General features: G+C 30.1%; 6 protein-coding genes across 11 annotated transcripts; 4 read left to right on the forward strand and 2 right to left on the reverse strand.

The window, feature by feature from the left end:
* Window positions 1-8: 8 nt before the first annotated feature.
* LOC107370111 (uncharacterized) lies at window positions 9-6,530 on the reverse strand. Of its 5 annotated transcripts, none has more exons than XR_016198202.1 (4): window positions 4,252-4,888; window positions 3,825-4,165; window positions 3,453-3,591; window positions 1,414-1,554 (listed from the first exon to the last, which is right to left on the reverse strand). XR_016198202.1 is itself a non-coding variant. In XM_015938095.3 (2 exons), the coding sequence occupies exons 1-2, from the start codon at window positions 6,241-6,243 to the stop codon at window positions 713-715; spliced, it is 921 nt and encodes a 306-aa protein (XP_015793581.1). In that variant the 5' UTR covers window positions 6,244-6,530; the 3' UTR covers window positions 9-712. The 5 variants fall into 5 exon arrangements, 1 of the variants encoding a protein (XP_015793581.1); XR_016198201.1 differs by having other exon boundaries at window positions 1,415-1,554; window positions 1,731-3,591; window positions 3,825-4,139; window positions 4,252-4,891; XR_016198199.1 differs by having other exon boundaries at window positions 1,415-1,554; window positions 1,731-3,591; window positions 4,252-4,890.
* Window positions 6,531-11,675: 5,145 nt separating this feature from the next.
* LOC107370153 (uncharacterized) lies at window positions 11,676-15,236 on the forward strand. Of its 2 annotated transcripts, none has more exons than XM_015938137.2 (2): window positions 11,676-12,060; window positions 14,147-15,236. In XM_015938137.2, exons 1-2 carry the CDS (start codon window positions 11,982-11,984, stop codon window positions 14,986-14,988), a joined length of 921 nt encoding a protein of 306 aa, XP_015793623.1. In that variant the 5' UTR covers window positions 11,676-11,981; the 3' UTR covers window positions 14,989-15,236. The 2 variants fall into 2 exon arrangements, 1 of the variants encoding a protein (XP_015793623.1); XR_001570542.3 differs by lacking the exon at window positions 11,676-12,060 and adding an exon at window positions 13,830-13,970 and having other exon boundaries at window positions 14,147-14,286.
* A 461-nt stretch (window positions 15,237-15,697) lies between these two features.
* Window positions 15,698-16,930, forward strand: Nup62 (nucleoporin 62). The gene is made up of 2 exons (XM_015938119.3): window positions 15,698-15,830; window positions 15,904-16,930. Exons 1-2 carry the CDS (start codon window positions 15,787-15,789, stop codon window positions 16,565-16,567), a joined length of 708 nt encoding a protein of 235 aa, XP_015793605.1. The 5' UTR covers window positions 15,698-15,786; the 3' UTR covers window positions 16,568-16,930.
* Window positions 16,931-17,119: 189 nt separating this feature from the next.
* Window positions 17,120-17,707, forward strand: RpS21 (ribosomal protein S21). The gene is made up of 2 exons (XM_015938120.3): window positions 17,120-17,254; window positions 17,352-17,707. The coding sequence occupies exons 1-2, from the start codon at window positions 17,205-17,207 to the stop codon at window positions 17,551-17,553; spliced, it is 252 nt and encodes an 83-aa protein (XP_015793606.1). The 5' UTR covers window positions 17,120-17,204; the 3' UTR covers window positions 17,554-17,707.
* Window positions 17,708-18,512: 805 nt separating this feature from the next.
* On the forward strand, window positions 18,513-19,479 carry LOC107370128 (uncharacterized). Its single transcript, XM_015938113.2, has 2 exons — window positions 18,513-18,655; window positions 18,772-19,479. Exons 1-2 carry the CDS (start codon window positions 18,652-18,654, stop codon window positions 19,362-19,364), a joined length of 597 nt encoding a protein of 198 aa, XP_015793599.1. The 5' UTR covers window positions 18,513-18,651; the 3' UTR covers window positions 19,365-19,479.
* Pdrg1 (Pdrg1 prefoldin-like subunit) lies at window positions 19,462-20,365 on the reverse strand. Its single transcript, XM_015938114.3, has 4 exons — window positions 20,254-20,365; window positions 19,969-20,168; window positions 19,790-19,887; window positions 19,462-19,713 (listed from the first exon to the last, which is right to left on the reverse strand). The coding sequence occupies exons 2-4, from the start codon at window positions 20,106-20,108 to the stop codon at window positions 19,541-19,543; spliced, it is 411 nt and encodes a 136-aa protein (XP_015793600.1). The 5' UTR covers window positions 20,109-20,168; window positions 20,254-20,365; the 3' UTR covers window positions 19,462-19,540.
* Window positions 20,366-20,390: the final 25 nt, after the last annotated feature.

Genomic DNA, 20,390 nt, shown 5'->3' on the forward strand with positions numbered 1-20,390 from the left:
GGTGTAAATCATTTGTATTATGAAATCTATTTATTCTAACAGTATACATCTTGACTTTATTGGCATAGTTAAGTCAAGGGATAAGATTGAGATTAATACACACATATTGTGATAGAAATTTAGGTAAAATAAGAAAAATGAAACTGTACCTTTTTAACTCTTTGATTGATCTGACAAAGAAAAGCTAGAAAGAAGATGAAGGATAAAAACTTATCCTTGAAAGTTGATGTTGATGAATGATTTTTTTCAATGATGTTGATAGGGATGAGACTCTGAAATATTAACTGGAAGAAAGAAGATGATTGGTAATTGGTAGCAAGATTGAATTGATGAATTAAAGATGTGGATCATCATCTATTTGGAAACTTAATGGTTTACTATTTGAGGCTTCTCCAGCATCAAATTGAGAGCATGTGGTATATACACTATTACATTGAACCATCAATGTATAGGTTAGTTTCAAGTTTCTGCTAAAATAAGATAGGAATTAATCATCGTATTTTGATCACATAAATAGATGATAATGTAGCCACCAACGCTTGCATCTTTTGAATAGATTTATATGAATATCCTTTGAAATTTGATTGAACATTTGTTACCAATCGACTGTTTTTACTCTTAAAATCTGTTGTTATTAGCAGATTACTTTATACTTTATGAGATTATTTCTTGTTCAATTATAGACTTTTCAGATAATTCTGCAATCCATAATCTATGGAGTCGTGTATTGAAGCATTGATGGTCCTGATGTCAGATTATTTGTTAAATTTGAGTGAGGAGTTGAATTGATTCTAGTTAATGCAGAAAAATTTTTATTATACCAATCATCTGAATTTGAATTTGAGCCCATCGAGGTAACTGTTCCTGTACCTGTACCCATTGTAAAATGTTGACTTGGACTCATATGGTAATTTGTTGTTGTTCCTGTCAGGGAAACTGAAGATGGTGATGATGTGTCTTTAAATCCATTACCATTATATTGATGATGACCATGATGATGAGTTAAATAATTACGAGACAATGGATGTTGATGATGGTGATGATGATTCAATACAGGATGATGAGTTGCTCCTGTTGCTTGATAAATGTTTCTCATTAAAGTGCCATTACATGAAGGTAAAACACTTGCACTTGGTCCTGATAATGCTTTTTGTAATTGTTTCTCTTGTTTACGAAATTTAGCTCGACGATTTTGAAACCAAACCTGTATTCGAGCCTCATTTAATTTAGTTATTCTTGCCAATTCTTCACGACAATAAATATCAGGATAATGACTTTTATTAAAAGCAGATTCTAATTCAGTTAATTGTTCCTGTGTAAATGTTGTTCGATGTCTTCTACGAGCTGGTGTTGGTGGACAATTTGGTGTTGGAGTTGAATTATTTGTTCCTGTTCCTGTTCCACTTGTACCAGTAGTTCCTGTACCAGTTGTAGTTGGAGTTATTGTAGATAAAGCTGAAGACAATGAAGATGCTAGTGAAGATGATGATGATGAGGTTAATCCTGGTTCGACTTTTAACTTTTTAAATGCTCCTTCAACTGAGACACCAACACCTAAACATATTAATAATAACAATAATAAATAGGAAGAAAAAAGATAATGAAAATGATGAAAAAGAATGAAATGAAATAAAAATTCAAGGTTAATTCAATAATATTGTTTGCTATACAGATATATAATCAATTAGTTCCAGTCAATTAACTATTGTAACTATCAATTACTCTATTACCTTTACACAGATTAATCAATGAATTTGATTCACCTTTTAAATGTTAATATTAATAAACAAAATTAATGTACCAATAGTTGAATAACCCTTAAAATAAGTCACAGAAACAGTGTATTTCACAATGTAAAGCATATGATAATATCTCTGATTATCTGATCTTGTAACTTGATTTATTAAGTATCTACCAATGAGCTAATATGAATTTGTGATTTCAATTCCAATCTGTATTCACATTCAGGTAAATAAAATATTTAGAGTGATAATGAGATAATGGTAATGATTTACAGCTGCCCGTTGATCTTAGGTTTGTCAGTTTTCAGTATCAAAAATTTACGTGTACTAGTCCAAGGCTAAAGTGGCTAACAAATGAAACGATATTCTTCATCTATATTAGTAAAACAATTGACAGTGATTCAACTTGACATTAGTCTTACTTGTGATGCAAAAAATCATTCAATAACACACAGATTTGTCGATAAGCATTTATATTTTATAATGTAACCTGTACTCTTTTTATATTCATCAATGTTATTGTTAACAAGTGGCAACAACAATTGTACATTGAATAAATATTATCATATCAATTGTTAGCTTGGCGTAAAATTTACTCTCAAATTACAATTAAGTCTACATTAGTGTACAAAGTAGATGAAAAAGGCTGGTATAAGCTAAAGCGACTAACGGGACTTGATAAAATGTGGTTCCTTTGAGTCTATTTAAAAATGTCTGATCTTTCAACAGGACTTTTTATTATCATCATTATGATGAGGATGAATAGAGAGGGAAAAGGTTTGAGCTAACAATGAAAGAAGATGATGAAAAGCTTTCTTTTTATCACCAACAAAACCTAATAACACTATGTTTAGGGTCTACAATCAATTTTGTATTCAATAATAATACAAAAAAGAGTCTAAATTCAAATGGAAAAGGAAAAATGATGCAAAAAAAGAGGAGAATAGTGAAAACAGTAAAGGAACAGATGATGACAAGAATTATAAAGAAGTAGGTAATTGTAGGAGGATGAGGAGAATGAGGTGGAGAAGAGAGTAAGAAGATGGAGAAAGAGATGTTACTGGTGATGAACAAGATGATGGAGAAAGCAGGAGAAAGTGATGGGGAAGAGGAAAGTGAAGGAAAAATAAAGAGGATAGAAATGGTGGAGGAGAAAGGTGAAGAGTAATGATGATCGGTATGGTTTAGTCTTTTTCAAATGACTTGTTACATGGCTCTTCAATATTCAATCAAGCAAAAATGTTCAAAGTTACTTTGGATTATCATTCATTTATATCTCCATTCATTTTAAAAGAGGGAAAATTATGCATGAACAAGATGATGAAGATGAAAAGGACAACCTGAAGCGAAAGATTGAAAGATGAATGAGTAAAGAAAGCAAAAGTAGCGCATAAAGTAGAGTAATCTGAGATGAACAAGATAAAGAAATGTATAAAAGGCAGAGAAAAGATGCATTGAAGATGATAGTCATAATGGCTATGAAGAAGAAGAAGAAGAAGAAGAAGAAGATGGCGATGATGATGATTAAGTGAAAATAGACTAACAAAAGGGAATCAAGTTAAACCTAAATATTGAATAGGATTAACAGGTAAACGAGTTGAACCTAAGATTAACCTAATGTAACCTTTCAAAATTTTGTTTACAAATTTAACAAAGTAACTATCATGAAATTTAAATAGCTAACTAATCTGTATTAGATTAACTGTTTACACGTGCAAGACACACGCTTCCAAAGGTATGACAAGAGCACGTGGTGGTATCAATAATATGTGGTGTGTCAGTGGTTTAGGCTTTGGCTGTGGCTTTGGCTTTGATTGTGGATGTGTGCCAATGACCAAAATGTGGTTAACTGGAAAGGTAAACAGATGCAGAAAAGGTTTGAAAGCAAAGATTAGTATATTATGTATTGGGCCTGACGGGCTTAGTCAAGCTAATAATAATTTGTAACACAAATTTGTCAAAGGTAAACTGATGACAATTGAATGAGTCGATTGAAAATGAACAATCAATGCAAAACAACAGTGTTGTGTGTCATTAAATGCTCACTCCTCAGCTTAACCTTGATTAATCCAGTTTTCTTACCTCTTCTGTGTACTTTTAAGAAATGCAGATCATTTCTTCTGCCTTCAATCCGTCTTTAGATTCGCAATAAAATGGCCAAAAGATTACAATCCTTTCTTTCTCCTTTTCCTTATCGTTCTGTTCCTTTTTGCCTCTTCGCTACTCTTCTTTATACTTGTCAAACAGATTATATGTCATCATCATTGTCCTCTTCGTCATTATCATCTTCAATGATTGTTGAATGCCAATTGTTGAAATGTTGTTGAAAGTTCAATTGGATATATATATTGAATAGATCCAAGTGGGTCATAAGTATCTACTTGAATTTTATTTTACCTATGGATATCACTATAAAACTTTAACTGTGAACTCAAGCAAAAAGTGAAAGCAAAAGGATCAACCGATTGATAAATAAATTATTAAACATTGGTCATTGATTGAAACTCACCAAAAATTTTGTAGATCAAAATCAAACAGCTGCAACATTAAAACAAAATGATAAATCACAAAACAATCCAATTCACAATCCCTTCTGACTCTTTTTTTACCGAGAAAAGGTAGAGGCTGATTATCAAGTAACTACAACATTAAAAGGAATTATTATGATGATTATGTTTCGAACACTATTCTTAAAAGTATTGTTAATATTTTCATTATGATTCTGGTCACAGGAAGGTGAAATAATGAAGAATTTCGAGGAAAAAAAGGTTCACAAGGAAATAGGAAAAATAAAAGGAACTGGAAAAAACGAAGAGGAAATGATTGGACATCCAACAGAGATTGGTACACAAAGATGTTGATATAATTGTTAAAAAATTATCTTCCAAAATGAATCTTCTTCTTCAATCATCACCATCATCTTAAAAAATAAACGGTTAAATCCTAAATTATTCATCACAAAGGTTATCACTTTGAATAGATTCAAAGTTTGACAAAAAAAGAGTCAATTCACTGTGTTGCTGTCACCACAAAAGTCCAAGTTGAAGATGACATTTTTGTATTAGTTTTCATTGAGACAGGTAGATACAATTAACAAGTACAAGGTTAAATACAGAGAAAACAATTTAAAGGGTGTTGCTCTAAAACCCGTCAACAGCTAAAAGGTAAATGAGAAGATCTAAGATGAAACTGGTTTCGGTGGTTCGATAAGAAAATGTGATAAAGCACTTATCAACCTTTGTGATTAGCTTTTCGCTGGTATTGTCCATCCATGGATTAAGGGGAGTTATCACTTTAGTCACAAAGGTTAATTAGTGGTTGATCAAATTTTTCTTATCGAACCATCGAAACCAGTTTCGTCTTGGATCTTCTCATTTACCTTTTAGCTGTTGACGGGTTTTAGAGCAACACCCTTTACATAAAAAATTAAATTATGTTAACAACTATTGATAAAGAACGAGAAAAATTGACAATGACTTTGCACATATGTTAACCTCTTATTCAATCATTTTGGTATCCATTGCTTCTTAAGATTGGCGCTGGCGCCTTTTATGAATTCATAACAATTTTATGATTTTTAATGATTTTTAATTTATTTAGAGAATCTAAACTTGATTGAAATATCGTCAAAAATAAATTGATTTACCAGTTTTAATTGATAAACGATTTACACAAGATTTTGTGTAAAGCACTCAATAAAACCGATTTGATTGTAAAATAAATCATTTTTCTTGATTCCATTTATGATTATCTTTCATTATTTTCATTGATATTTTTCATGATAAAATTTGTTGAATTTTACATAGTGATTTGCCTGAAGGTAAATGTAATGTCTTAACAATATCTTTCAATTGTAAATGAAATGCTTTACAAGTCATTTAATACCCTAAAGATAAAATAATATTAATCAAGATGAGCTTTTTATATCAACTCATGTAAATCAAACTTGTGTTTACAATTTTTATTTTACACCAAAAATTGTTCCAAACATAACAGCTTATCTACTTGATTATCAATGTAAACAATTGATATTTGCTTATCGTTATCATCTAATTGTTACAATTGTAACAACCTGTGTATATTGAAGGATTATTATCATTGATAAATCTTGAAAGGTTGATATAAATCTCTCTTGAGGATTTGGTTAATCTATCATTGATTATAACACATGATAATCATTAAATCTGTATTTTTAAATGGACGGATAACAAGGCCTTCCCTGGAGATTAATATTATTATTATTTAATGATCAGAGATAATGTCGTTGATTGATTCATTGAATCAATCACAATATTGAATATGTAAATAACAAAGGGATTTGTTTACATTTCAATTGACATTTTGTATTCAATGTAAAGAAACATTCAATTATTGAAACAATTTGTTTCTTCATTTGTAAATTTGAATCATTAATTTACTTACCAAATGAGTGATTAAGATGATGATTTAGATGATGATGATTATGATGATTAAGTTCAATAGCAGTTACTGTAGAGTCCATTTGTATTGTCTTGTTAACCTTTGATGTTGACCTTTTCTTGTTATTCTTGTTATTCTTGGCTTATATTGAAGTTAGACATTCAATGGTTAATAGATGATGATGTTGATGAAGTTGATTGAAATTTGATAATTGTTTAATTTGATTAGATTTAACTGTGAAACTTGAAATTAAATTGTGTTATTAATTGATTGAAAATAAAGTTAAAATGTCCGATTGATCAGGTTGATTGGTTTGATCATGACAACAAACACCAGTTTTATCACAGTAAATAGCTTCACAACAACAAGCATAATAATCATAATAATAATGGATTGTGATGAAGAAGAAGACCATCAGAAGAAGATGATGATGAAGAAAGAAGGATGATAATGATGATGGAGATGAAGATAGGGTTTGTATTGAGTTATAGGTTGATGATGAAGATGATGATGAAGATAGATGTTAAAGAAAGAAGGAAAGAAAGAAGAAAAGAAAGAGATTCTTAAAGAGAGTTACAAGACTTACTTTGAGTCTAACCAAGTCTTGTTGACTCGTGCTAAGCCTTGCACTAGTTAAGTCAAGACTCAGCCTACTTTGGCTTCCATTGGTTGGTAAAGCCAAACCAGTTTCTTTGACTTATTTTCAATTCAAGTTTACCATGAAAATGGTTCAAGATAGATTAATAAGATACTGAAAACTCTTGGAACTCTATTCAATATCAAATCTGAAAGGAAAATGCTGAAGATTGAAACAATTCTGAGCTAAAATTTTCCCTTCTTCCTTCTTTGATCATATCAACATCTTTGGATGAAATTTTTCCCTTTCAAGTTCAAATCATAACCAATTTGCATTAAATTGATCAAAAAATGAATAAACCAGAACAATTTATCGACTGAAAAATCATAAAAGGGTGAAATTTAGTCTTAAAATGATCAAGAATTGAAATGTTTGAATGAAATTTTTTCGTTCCTTTGATAGTTATTCAATTTAAATGGATCCAATTGAATTAGATATAAAATGGTAATTGAAATAAATACTAATTGGTTAATGAAACTGTGTTACTATTGTAATAATCATGACAAAACCAGAAATCAATTAACTTTCATTAATTAAAGTCAACACAAAATTGAACCTAAAAAACAGGATAAAAAAGCTATTAATGTTATTGTTTTTTCACCTTTCATTCCCATTATATTATTTTTATTATTATTCAATAATAACGATGATAATAAAAAAAGGAAATAAAATTACCAAATTCAATATTGTTTAATAAATGATAATAATAACAGCAATACAAATGGATTTGTACAGACTCTTGACAATCAAAGTGTATCAAGTTAGATGAATGGAAGGTAAATAAAAGTCAAGAATTGTAACAATTTTTAAGATGTTATCAAGTTGATTATCAATGATATCACTTGTTTATTGTGACCATTTATTGTAATCATTGTAACTTGTTATTTAAAAGAGACGCCAATGATAAGTTGAAGTAATACAAAACTCAACATTTTGTATTACTTCTGTTGATCTTATGAAAGGTTGAGAGTTGAGAGTGAAAATGTATCAACAGAGAGATTTAATAGTCAATTGTAAGCCAATTCAGCAAGTTGAAGAGATGATGAGGAAGATGAAGCAAAATGATGACAATGGTGAGGATAAAACTGGGTCTATCTTTATTAATATGAATATTGATGGAAACAGGAGAAAGTAAATTTTACTTTCAATGCGACCTCCTAAGGTTTTTCATCCTTTTCCTGGTTTCTTCTGTTCATTATCATCTTTTCCTACTTCCATAACCACTAGATGATGATAATGAAGAGATGAAGATACAAATTGATGAAAAGTGAGTCTTCAATCTACATTTCAATCAAATTTACTGTTCCCTGTTTTTCAACTCCTCATCTTGTATTTCAATGAAACGCATCAAACAATTCATTATTAGTAACTTGAAATGTTTTTTGGTCAAAAAGCTTTTTCCACTTTAATGTTGAAATTCATAAAGGCATGAAAAGATGAAAAGTCTGTTCATTTCTTGACTTGAAAATCGGAATCTCTGAGTAAACAGCAAATTCAGAGTAAAATTCAATCTAAAATTAACTTACCCTTTCAATGGTAAATGGTGAAGGCAAAGAGTCGAAAAATTTCCTCTAATGTAACTATTCTGGTCAAAAGCTTCTTCAAACCTTGAATGACAATTTTTGCTCAATTTGGTTGGAAATTAATTTTATTTTATTAATTCATATTAATAATTAATAAACTTAATCTATTCTGGAAGCTTTGAGATAATCTTTGAATACAATTGAAGATGAAAGGTTAAAATGATTTTAGGTTTTTGTAATTTTTGTAAAGGTTTTTCATTTTATCGATAGTATCGTTAAATATTGTCGATACATTGTTTTGATTAAAAATTTGTTTTGGTCTGAAGGTCAATTTGTTTGTTGGTTAAATGATTATCATGTTTAATTGTTTCATCAATTGGTTCTTTGTTTTCACTTGCAATTTTGTTGGTTTTAAATGATAAAAATGAATACAAATTGTATATTAAGTTAACTCACTCCTTAACTGTCTTTCCTCTGTCTAACCTGATCATCCTCATCTATTCAATTGTTCATTAATCTTCTTTCTTACTCTCTAGTGTGATCAAATGTCATCATCTTTTTACCATTCCTCATCTCCTCCTCCTCATCATCTCAAGAGCCTTTTGTATTGAACAAAAAGATTACTTTAGTCCCTTGATTATGATGAGGACAAGTTGAACTGCAAAAGAGGTTTGATGTTGAAAGCTGGCTAAGTTGATTAAGAGATGAGATTTGATGTTAACACTTAACCAAACTTCAACAACTCAACGCTACAATTAAAATAAAGTTTGTCATTTTGATTCTTACATTGAAAAAACGATGAAAAAGGTGAAAAGCAAAGAAGAAGAAAAATGAAACACTTTTTAATTGTTTCAACATAATAAATGTAAATCATTTCAATTGTCAGTCAAGTGAAAGTTTACCTATTAATAAGGTAAAATAGTGACAAGGAATAACAAAAACCAGAAGAAGAAGAAGAAGAAGAAGAAGAAGAAGAAGAAGAAGAGGAAAAAAGGTTGAAAATGAATCATTGTCATTCTGATTGAGTTCATGATTCAACCAGAATCAAGTGAAACAGGGAAGGGAAACAGAAATGCATTTGAATGATAAAAGTTAACGATGATAAGAGGAGGATAAAAAGAGATGATAAAGTGAGGGTAAGAAGGTAAAGACGGTGAAAGTGGAAAAAGATGATAAAAGATGAGGAAGATGCTCTCTGATGCTGGCCAAAGTCCATTAACATTAGTGAAGGTAAGTCAATTATAAGAAACTCTCTATAATATTCAAAGGTCGTTCTTATTGAAAGTTGAAAGCTAAACGAGATGATAATACATTATCATCATCTTCATCATTTTCCTCATCTTATCATTCCCTATAGATACAGGTTGACTTTAGTCTTTTTTCATCTTTTACCATTCTTCTTGTCTTCATCTGATGAACATCATTTTACTCAAGCCTTTTCATCTGCTTTGGTAAGCTCATTCAGTTTAACATTATCATGATTATCATGCATGTAACAAGGAATGAATAGAGAAGAGTTGAACAAAAAACTCATCATCATCAGTAACATCATGAATACAACAGAATCATTGATCAAAACTATTTCCAGAGAGTTTTTTTCTCTTTATTCATCCATTTTTCTGTTCATATTTAACTCTAATCCAATGGCTAATCCATTGACAATCAAAGGTGTTTAAGGTTGGAACTAAATCAATTCAAAGAAACCAAAATTTGAACCCAATTTTGATGAAATACCAAAAATTGACCAGAAAATTGCATTTTAAATTCGAAGTGAATGCGATAAAAGATGAAATTTATTGTGAAAATGTTTTTGATTAAGCAGATTGAAACGTTATGGCAATTAAAATGTTAAATGAATTGTATGTTAAGTGAGCGTTGACAAATTGATTTGATTGTAAAGTGACAATTTTATTATTAATAACTTGATTTTGTTAATCAATTGAATCAAATGGTTAAGTGTTGATATTGAAATACAATGTTTCTAGTTTTAAATGAATCGCCTTTTTTTAGCTTTTCAATGTACTATCAATTAAATTACTCCCAGTACCTTTGATATTATATTAATTGTAACACATTTGAAACATAACTTGATTCCTATCAATTGGATTAATTTGATTTGTCTTGCAAGATAAAAGTAAAGTTAAACTGATCAACTTGATAATTTGTTGTCTTTTTTTAATTTACTTTGAGGTTAACTTAATTTACAGTTACAGTTAACCCAAATATATTTATATATATATCTGTAAACCTGGCAAAAAAAGGTGAGAGACAAAAAAGTCTAGACTTGAAGATAAATAATATAAATTTATTTAATGGGTAAAATTGGGTTTCACTCAATAGCTATTAAATGTTATTAATCAAGTTAATTAAGTTGATCTTGAATATAATATGGTTTGTATGGCGAACTGGAAAATGGGTTAAAATGACATTCAATTGAAAACAAATGTAAATGTAAATGAAAAGTGAATGAAGACAAGATATGATTTTAAAAACAACAAGAACCAGGAAAAAAGGTAAACAAAATGTTGGTAAACAGAAACGTCAAAAAATGTAAAAAAATGTATCATTTTTGTGATTACGATTAAAAAACATTGATAAAATCAGATCAAGGCAAAATGATATAAAATAAACTGTAATTTATATAATATCAAAGTATATAGAGAGACAAAATGATTATTCTGGTTCATTCGCAGCCTATAATTCATGGGGATGAAGATGATGAAGATGATAAAACTAGGTTAGACATTGAAAGTTGAAGGAACAAGAAAAGTTGATCAAATATATTCAATGGATTCAACCTTTTTTTTGGATGTTCATCATCTTCCTCTTTCACCTTTTTTTTTCTTGCTCTTCATCTTCATCATTACGGATGCTTCTTGTGAAAACCTTTTTATTGATTTTCATGTTCATCTGTTTAACGATACTTTGTATAACGAGTCAGTTTATCCAATCACAACTTCAGTGGGAGTGAATTGATCATCATTTTATCATCACTTGATCCTCAATCTACAGTCTCTCTTCAACTCTCTTTATCTTCCTTCAGACTCACTGATCAAGATGATCATCACTGTAACCAATGGAAGCCAAAGTAGGCTGAGTCTTGACTTAACTAGTGCAAGGCTTAGCACGAGTCAACAAGACTTGGTTAGACTCAAAGTAAGTCTTGTAACTCTCTTTAAGAATCTCTTTCTTTCATTCTTTCTTTCCTTCTTTCTTTAACATCTATCTTCATCATCATCTTCATCATCAACCTATAACTCAATACAAACCCTATCTTCATCTCCATCATCATTATCATCCTTCTTTCTTCATCATCATCTTCTTCTGATGGTCTTCTTCTTCATCACAATCCATTATTATTATGATTATTATGCTTGTTGTTGTGAAGCTATTTACTGTGATAAAACTGGTGTTTGTTGTCATGATCAAACCAATCAACCTGATCAATCGGACATTTTAACTTTATTTTCAATCAATTAATAACACAATTTAATTTCAAGTTTCACAGTTAAATCTAATCAAATTAAACAATTATCAAATTTCAATCAACTTCATCAACATCATCATCTATTAACCATTGAATGTCTAACTTCAATATAAGCCAAGAATAACAAGAATAACAAGAAAAGGTCAACATCAAAGGTTAACAAGACAATACAAATGGACTCTACAGTAACTGCTATTGAACTTAATCATCATAATCATCATCATCTAAATCATCATCTTAATCACTCATTTGGTAAGTAAATTAATGATTCAAATTTACAAATGAAGAAACAAATTGTTTCAATAATTGAATGTTTCTTTACATTGAATACAAAATGTCAATTGAAATGTAAACAAATCCCTTTGTTATTTACATATTCAATATTGTGATTGATTCAATGAATCAATCAACGACATTAAATTTCATCTTTAATATAACCAATCAAGTTCCCATCAAATTAACCTTAACATTAATCAAACTGTGAACAACTAATCTCAACATTTTATCATTCAAATCATCATAATTTGAACAATTTCATTTAATTCTTCAAATTGTTATATTCCATTTTCACACTAATAAATATGTAAATTGGCGATGAAAATGGTTGAATAGTTAAATTGCTTTTAAAACGAGTAAATTATCATTTCATCCTTCAACCAATATTGATTATTTAAATATCAACTGTTAGTTGAAAATCATTTCAATGATAATCAGTTGTTCAAAGTGATTTTGAATTGTTTCAATGAACACATATAAACTCAAGTGATTAAATCATGATTATTCAACTGAAAGGATTAAAATGTTTCAAGTGTTTGAATCAATTATCACATTTAATGTCAATGATCTGGTAACCTAAACATTGAAATAATCAATAACAACCTTTGCCAATGAAACCATCAAATTGTTAATTATTATCCTACTGATTAACACGTGTCTGGTTTCACTTTGATCTGATTAAATTTGATTGATACAAGTAACATCTTACATTGTTGATTAGCTGCTATTACACTTGACTTATTGAGTTGCTTCAACAGACAACTTGATCTGAATGTAAAAAATGAATGAATTACACTCTCAACTGTTCAATGTTGGTTGATCATTGTAATGTATTGATTAAGATCAGTGTGAGGTCGAGTAAGATTAAACTAAATCTTGTTCATTCAAACAAAATCCTAAACAATTAATCCATCTTCACTCCTCTTAAAGGCTCAATCTGTGAGCTTTTTTTATGTACATTACAATGTTAGTCAATGTTGAATTGATGTTTAAGCTTAGACTCAGATTATTGTTATTGATGATGATAAACCTTTTCCTCTCTTCATCACAATGTGGATGAAAAGTGCTATTCAAAGATCCCGACTCTTAAGCCTATTTTTTATCAAGTCTTGCTGATTTTACATTCATTTTGTCTCATCTTTTTTGCTCATTATTTAGTCCAATGTAGACTTAATTGTAATTTGAGAGAAAAATTTAGTCACAACTATTGATATGATAATATTTAGTCAATTGTCACTTGGTTAACATGTTTTTACCATCAGTCCTGGTTTCTAAATTTAGCTTAACATGTCTTTCTCATTGCAATCTTTACCTTGAACCTTTATTTCAATATTATTTGACTTTAATTTAAAAATTGGCATTTTTGTGAGAAAAGTGAAAAAATTGAATCTAAAAAAAGTGAAGTAACATAACGTAACCTAACCTAAGCCAACACCAGTTTCAATCAACAGATTATTTTATATACAAAGCTCTTTCTTTTGTCATCTGTTTGAAACTTTTGTCATTTACTTTCATTTTTATACTTTATGAATCAAGACCTTCATGGATGTGAATACAGGCTTGAACCTGAATTCACCCATTTTCAAGATCATTGATACTTTGTTGGTACTTAATAAGTCAGGCTGCCAGACCAGACATTCAGAGTTGTTTTGAAATTGATATTTGAACTGAAATCACCAATTTTAGATGCGCCCATTGTTTGGTACTTTTAAGTTACTTGTTAGTCCAAGTTATAAGATCTGATACTTAAAGATATTATCATATGTTTACAAATATTTTACTTCTGTAGTTTACTGTTGAGTTACTCAACTATTGGTACATTAATTTTGTTTATTATTATTAACATTTAAAAGGTGAATCAAATTCATTGATTAATCTGTGTAAAGGTAATAGAGTAATTGATAGTTACAATAGTTAATTGACTGGAACTAATTGATTATATATCTGTATAGCAAACAATATTATTGAATTAACCTTGAATTTTTATTTCATTTCATTATTTTTCATCATTTTCATTATCTTTTTTCTTCCTATTTATTATTGTTATTATTAATATGTTTAGGTGTTGGTGTCTCAGTTGAAGGAGCATTTAAAAAGTTAAAAGTCGAACCAGGATTAACCTCATCATCATCATCTTCACTAGCATCTTCATTGTCTTCAGCTTTATCTACAATAACTCCAACTACAACTGGTACAGGAACTACTGGTACAAGTGGAACAGGAACAGGAACAAATAATTCAACTCCAACACCAAATTGTCCACCAACACCAGCTCGTAGAAGACATCGAACAACATTTACACAGGAACAATTAACTGAATTAGAATCTGCTTTTAATAAAAGTCATTATCCTGATATTTATTGTCGTGAAGAATTGGCAAGAATAACTAAATTAAATGAGGCTCGAATACAGGTTTGGTTTCAAAATCGTCGAGCTAAATTTCGTAAACAAGAGAAACAATTACAAAAAGCATTATCAGGACCAAGTGCAAGTGTTTTACCTTCATGTAATGGCACTTTAATGAGAAACATTTATCAAGCAACAGGAGCAACTCATCATCCTGTATTGAATCATCATCACCATCATCAACATCCATTGTCTCGTAATTATTTAACTCATCATCATGGTCATCATCAATATAATGGTAATGGATTTAAAGACACATCATCACCATCTTCAGTTTCCCTGACAGGAACAACAACAAATTACCATATGAGTCCAAGTCAACATTTTACAATGGGTACAGGTACAGGAACAGTTACCTCGATGGGCTCAAATTCAAATTCAGATGATTGGTATAATAAAAATTTTTCTGCATTAACTAGAATCAATTCAACTCCTCACTCAAATTTAACAAATAATCTGACATCAGGACCATCAATGCTTCAATACACGACTCCATAGATTATGGATTGCAGAATTATCTGAAAAGTCTATAATTGAACAAGAAATAATCTCATAAAGTATAAAGTAATCTGCTAATAACAACAGATTTTAAGAGTAAAAACAGTCGATTGGTAACAAATGTTCAATCAAATTTCAAAGGATATACATATATGCGTCTATTCAAACATGTACAATTGATTAAATATGACGTTAAAGTCAAAAATGTATCTTCTCAAAATAAACAGCTTTTATATAAATCTCAATAATTCATTCGTTGCAGGGATTTTCTTCTTTGAATACAATTATAGTCTTACTTTATCGCATATTTCATTTTTCATCATATTTTGTTCTCAAGCTCAAGAATCTGTGAATAATTATTATTTAATCTCTAACTGTACTTCAACGGTTCTAAAAATGATTATTTACGAACATAAACATTTTGCTTAACACTATTATAAACAATATATTTATGTGAAAAACTGATGAAAGCTGAAAAACATTATTTAATTGTACAATTAACTTTACGTTCAATAATTAAGATCAAATATTATAATATAAAAATACTGCAAATATGAACTTTCTATATCAATTCAACAATCAAAGCTCAGAGAAAGTATTCTTAATCAAAGGCCCCGGTTGGATCGAGTATCAATCAATACCGTCAGAGGGCAGTAGGCTCGTTACTCAATATTTTTGAAAAATTGAAATTGAAAGCTCATGTTTGTGATCTGAAACAACTGTGCTTTTGGTATTATTTTATAGCCAATTTGTTAAATTGTTTTCATTGTCGGACAATTAGTGTCAAATTCGTCAAATATGCAAACTAATCAAGGAGAAGCTGTTGACCTTGCCGGGAAAAGGTTTGTACTTAATCATCCATTAAATTTCTTTGTTCTGGTCTTTGTGCTAATGAAGTTATGTTGTTTTTTTCAGCACTTCAACAAATGTATTACCTCTGTCTTCATCAACAACTCCGGCAACAAATACCTTCACATTTCCGCTCGCCGCTAAACCTGCAACAACTGCTGCTAACACATCTTCACTTATGCCTCAGATGAAAGCTGGACCTGAAAAAATGACCTTTGCAAAATTGGAAGATACCATCAACAGATGGTTGGATGAATTTACTAGCTTAGAAAACGATTTCCATGAGCAAGCTGAGAATATTAATGTGTGGGACTCAATCTTGATTAATAATGCTCACAAATTATCTCAAACTAATGAAAAATTGGATCAACTCAAGTCAGAAACTGCTAAAATAAACAATCAGATCGATTTCATTCAATCACAACAAGCTGAACTGGAAGAACTAATCAAGCCTTTAGAAGCCGAAAAATTAAAATTGATGGAAGGTGAAGCTATCTCTGAGAAAGATAAATTTTACAACTCTATAGAGTCTGTAAATAATGATTTACAAGGGATTGCACTGGATATTCAAGTAATCATTGAACAATTTAATTCCATCAACACGATAAAAGATGTTAATGATCCTTTAGCTTCAATTGGTAAAATTTTGAACCTTCACATGACCCTTCTTAAGTACATCGATGAACAAATTTCCACCATCTCAAGTCCCGATTTTGCTCGGAAAGTTTAGGTGTAGCCAAAAATATGCTTTACGGATTAAATCGTCAAGTTAAAGTATAAAACTGATATATTCACATATATTCATGTTAGTTGTTGATATGCTCATAATAAAGTTTTTTTTTAAAAAATCTGGCTCTTTTATCGACGATTTCATTGAATAGTTCAATGATCCCGCAACGAGTCATTGAAAATTTCATTATAAATTTTTGTCATCAAAGTCTTATCAATTTGTGTCATGTAAAAAACAATGAATCTTAAAAACTCGATCTGTTAATATTTAATCTTCGTTCCTTTGTCATGTTGCATTCATCGCCATTTTACTTACATTTCACTAAGTTTTTTGAAATTAATAAATTGCTTAAATAACATCAAATACAATTCAATCTTATTACAAAGAAATTTATTTTCGTTTTATTATTGATTGGATAAACTTTTAGTCACGAGCTCATCAAAACTCCCGGTTTGATTCAGTAACAATTACTCTCATTAGAGGGCGTGCTGTGTTTTCAGATTTTAACCGGAACTGGAAGTTCTTGACTTTTCAATATTTCTGTTTTTTTGTTGATTTCGGGTTTACTGTAAGTTAAAATTAATTATTTATAGTAAATTATTTTGATTAACAATCAATAAAACTAAATTTAGTCAAGATGCAAAACGACCAAGGTGAATGTGTTGATCTTTACATCCCAAGAAAATGGTACGTACTTTTTATTTTCTATACCTTTTTGTTCTTTCCTTCATCTCGTGAAGTTAAAGTATTGTGTGCTAATGATTTTCTGATTTGTTTTATCCAGCTCATCGTCAAACCGGATTATTCATGCTAAGGATCATGCTTCAATCCAAATCAACATTGCTGATGTCGATGAAGATGGTATGATGATCCCCAATTCAACCACTTCTTATGCCATTTGCGGTGATCTTAGACGAATGGGTGAATCAGATGATTGTATTTTAAGGTTAGCTAAAAAGGATGGTATAATCGCTAAAACAGTTTAATCGACGTATTTTTGTTCTTGACCATCATATGTTAAAGTCGTCATTAGATCATAATGATGTCGCCTTCTATTATCAGTACCATAGTAATGGACTGTTTGTATTAATTTAAAGAAAAATTATCAGATCAATAAAAATTGTCTGATTTTCAAATTGATCTCCTTGCTTTTTTCAAATTATTTAATTTTTCGGTAACAGTCTAGTTACACGGACACAAGGAGGAGCGTTAATTTAACACAGGATTTAAACCAATCGCAGTAAAGGCACTCATGTGTTTTAATAATTTTTACATAACAATGATGTTTTGGCTAATATTCAATTGTTGAATTAGTGGACAAACAAATTGACCAGCAAGCCGCTTCAGAATTAGCTTTAATATCTATCTCTATTGAATTATTCTCAATTTTTACATTTAATTGATTGATATTAAATTCAAACAGATTGTCTTGATTGGTTACTGATTTAAAAGTCTTGCTAGTTACGCCTTGTGTCCGTGTAACTAGACTGTTACCGCATTTGCAATTAAATCTTACAAGGGAAGGTTCTCAGATCGCAGAGTCAGATTTTTTCAAACTTGGTAAATTCATAGCTTATTACTGAAATAATAAGCATACCCGAGCATACGATTCGCAACTCAATAGAACCTTCCCTTGTTAGTTTTCATAATAATTTGTAGAATTTTTTTATGAAAAATATTGGAAGTCATCAAAAATTAACCAGATTTCTTGTCATCGACTAATGCAAGGATGGTTCTGACTTAAACTATTTTGGTTGGTCCTATTCAACATGTAAATCGCTGTTTAATCAAAATTCAAATTTATTCTTATTAAATTGCTGATTTGTTGACTGAAATTTTGTAAAAAAAATATTATGCTTTGCCATCTAGTTTCAATAAATACAACTAACACTTCAGTACTGGACCCTTCCCAACACCAACATGGCAGCAATAGTCACTGTTACATAGAGTTACTCCGTAAACTGATTTTTTGTTTGCAGCTGAATAAAAAGTGAACTCACTAACTTAAATTCACTTATTCCAAATTAATTATTTCTACTGTTTAAGTAATTTATCGAACAAATTTTTATTATTTACTATTAATCATGGGTAAGTAAATTACGAGTCATGTCAAATAAGTTGTTCTGTTATTTTTTATATTCTGTTATTTATTTGATCATCAAAAATTGCATCTTTCTTGTGTTTTATCCTATTTAACTATTCAGGTAAAGGACGAACACACAAAGGAGGACGTCGTCAATTCACAAATCCTCAGGACATGGTTGCTAAACAAGAGAAAGAAGAAAAAGAGAGAGAATGGAGAAAACGTCGCGGTGAAATTGAAAGTAGCTCTGAAGAGGAAGAGGAAAGTGATTCGGAGGAAGAAACGTCAAGCGAAGAAGAAGGCGCAGCTGAAGGCGGAGACGATGCTAAAAAAACTACTGAACCATTGATTGAAGTGAATAATCCTAATCGACTGGTTAAAAAGCCAAACAAGAAAGATCTAGAGAGCTTGGCTAACGCTAAGGTCGAGCTATCACGACGTGAACGAGAAGAGCTTGAGAAGCAGTTAGCCCGTGAACATTATGCTAAACTAACAATGGAGGGTAAAACTGAACAAGCCCGTGAAGACTTGGCACGATTGGCTGTGATTAAAAAACAAAGAGAAGAAGCTGCAAAGAAACGAGAAGAGGAAAAGCGAATCAAAGAAGAAGCTAAAACTAAGGCTGCCGCTGATAAAAAAGTTGCAACAAAATCAGTTTCCGCTTCTGTCACAGTTGCATCTTCCAGTGATAAAGGCAAGGGTCGTAAAAAATAATAACTTCGGCATGATTATTTTGATTTTTTTCCTTGATTGTGAAATTATATAGAATAAATCTGCAAAGAATTTCTGTATTATTTAAATTAAAAAAGCGTTTTGTTAAGAAAGAAAATTACTCTTTCCTAGTTTTTTTAATCATTTATACAATCAATTAAACAGGATTGATTCAATATTTATAATACAACTTTTGGTAATAAGTCACTTAAAGCTTCAACCTCTTTGCTATTAAGCGCCTTCAGTTTGAAAGAATCATCAGTTTCTTTGCCCTCTATTCGCTTTAAATCATTGTAATTTTCCTTGATTGAATCTCTCAACGCGTTAATATTTGTATCTAAATGAGCTTGATCTAGAAAAAAATCGTAAAACATAATTAGACAATTTATTTCATTATAATCATGACGGTATTAAGTAAAAATAAATACCTTTCTCAATTATCTCTTTAGCTTTGTCTGTATAAGCCCGAACAAACATATTTCCAAAACAAAGCCAGACTTTTTCGGGTTTTTTTTGTTGAATCGATCTAAGTTAAATGGATTGTACAAACATTAAATTATTACCCGATTTATCTCAATAATACCTACCTTTTCAGATCTAAACATACCTAAGTGCTTCTCTATTCTTATTCCGTCTGCGATCAAAATCAATAATCAACTCTTTGTCAATGATTATCTTTTCTCCGACCTTTTCAATGTCATAAAGTATCTCCATCGCTTTATCCAAATCGCTCTCTTCTTTGGCCATTTTAATAATTAAAGGGTGATCCCAAATCAAGCTCAATAATAAATTAATAACGGTGTGTGACTATTGGTACAAATCAATACAGCATAAAAAAGAAAATGATTAAGTTATTTTTCGGGTAAATTTATATATTTTGAGCTACACCTACCTTCAATTTTCACATTAAAAGAAGTAGACGAAGTCTTTACGAGTTAAAATTCAGTTGATTACTCTAACAATTGAATAAAATCGGTTGAAAACTCATTGATATTTGGTTTGAAAATATGTAAACAAAAACAAGTTGCA

This window comes from Tetranychus urticae, chromosome 1 (genome assembly GCF_039701765.1).
Source record: "Tetranychus urticae isolate SD_2017Ah chromosome 1, NJAU_TeUrti_SD_1.0, whole genome shotgun sequence".
NCBI classification, from domain to species: Eukaryota; Metazoa; Arthropoda; class Arachnida; order Trombidiformes; family Tetranychidae; genus Tetranychus; species Tetranychus urticae.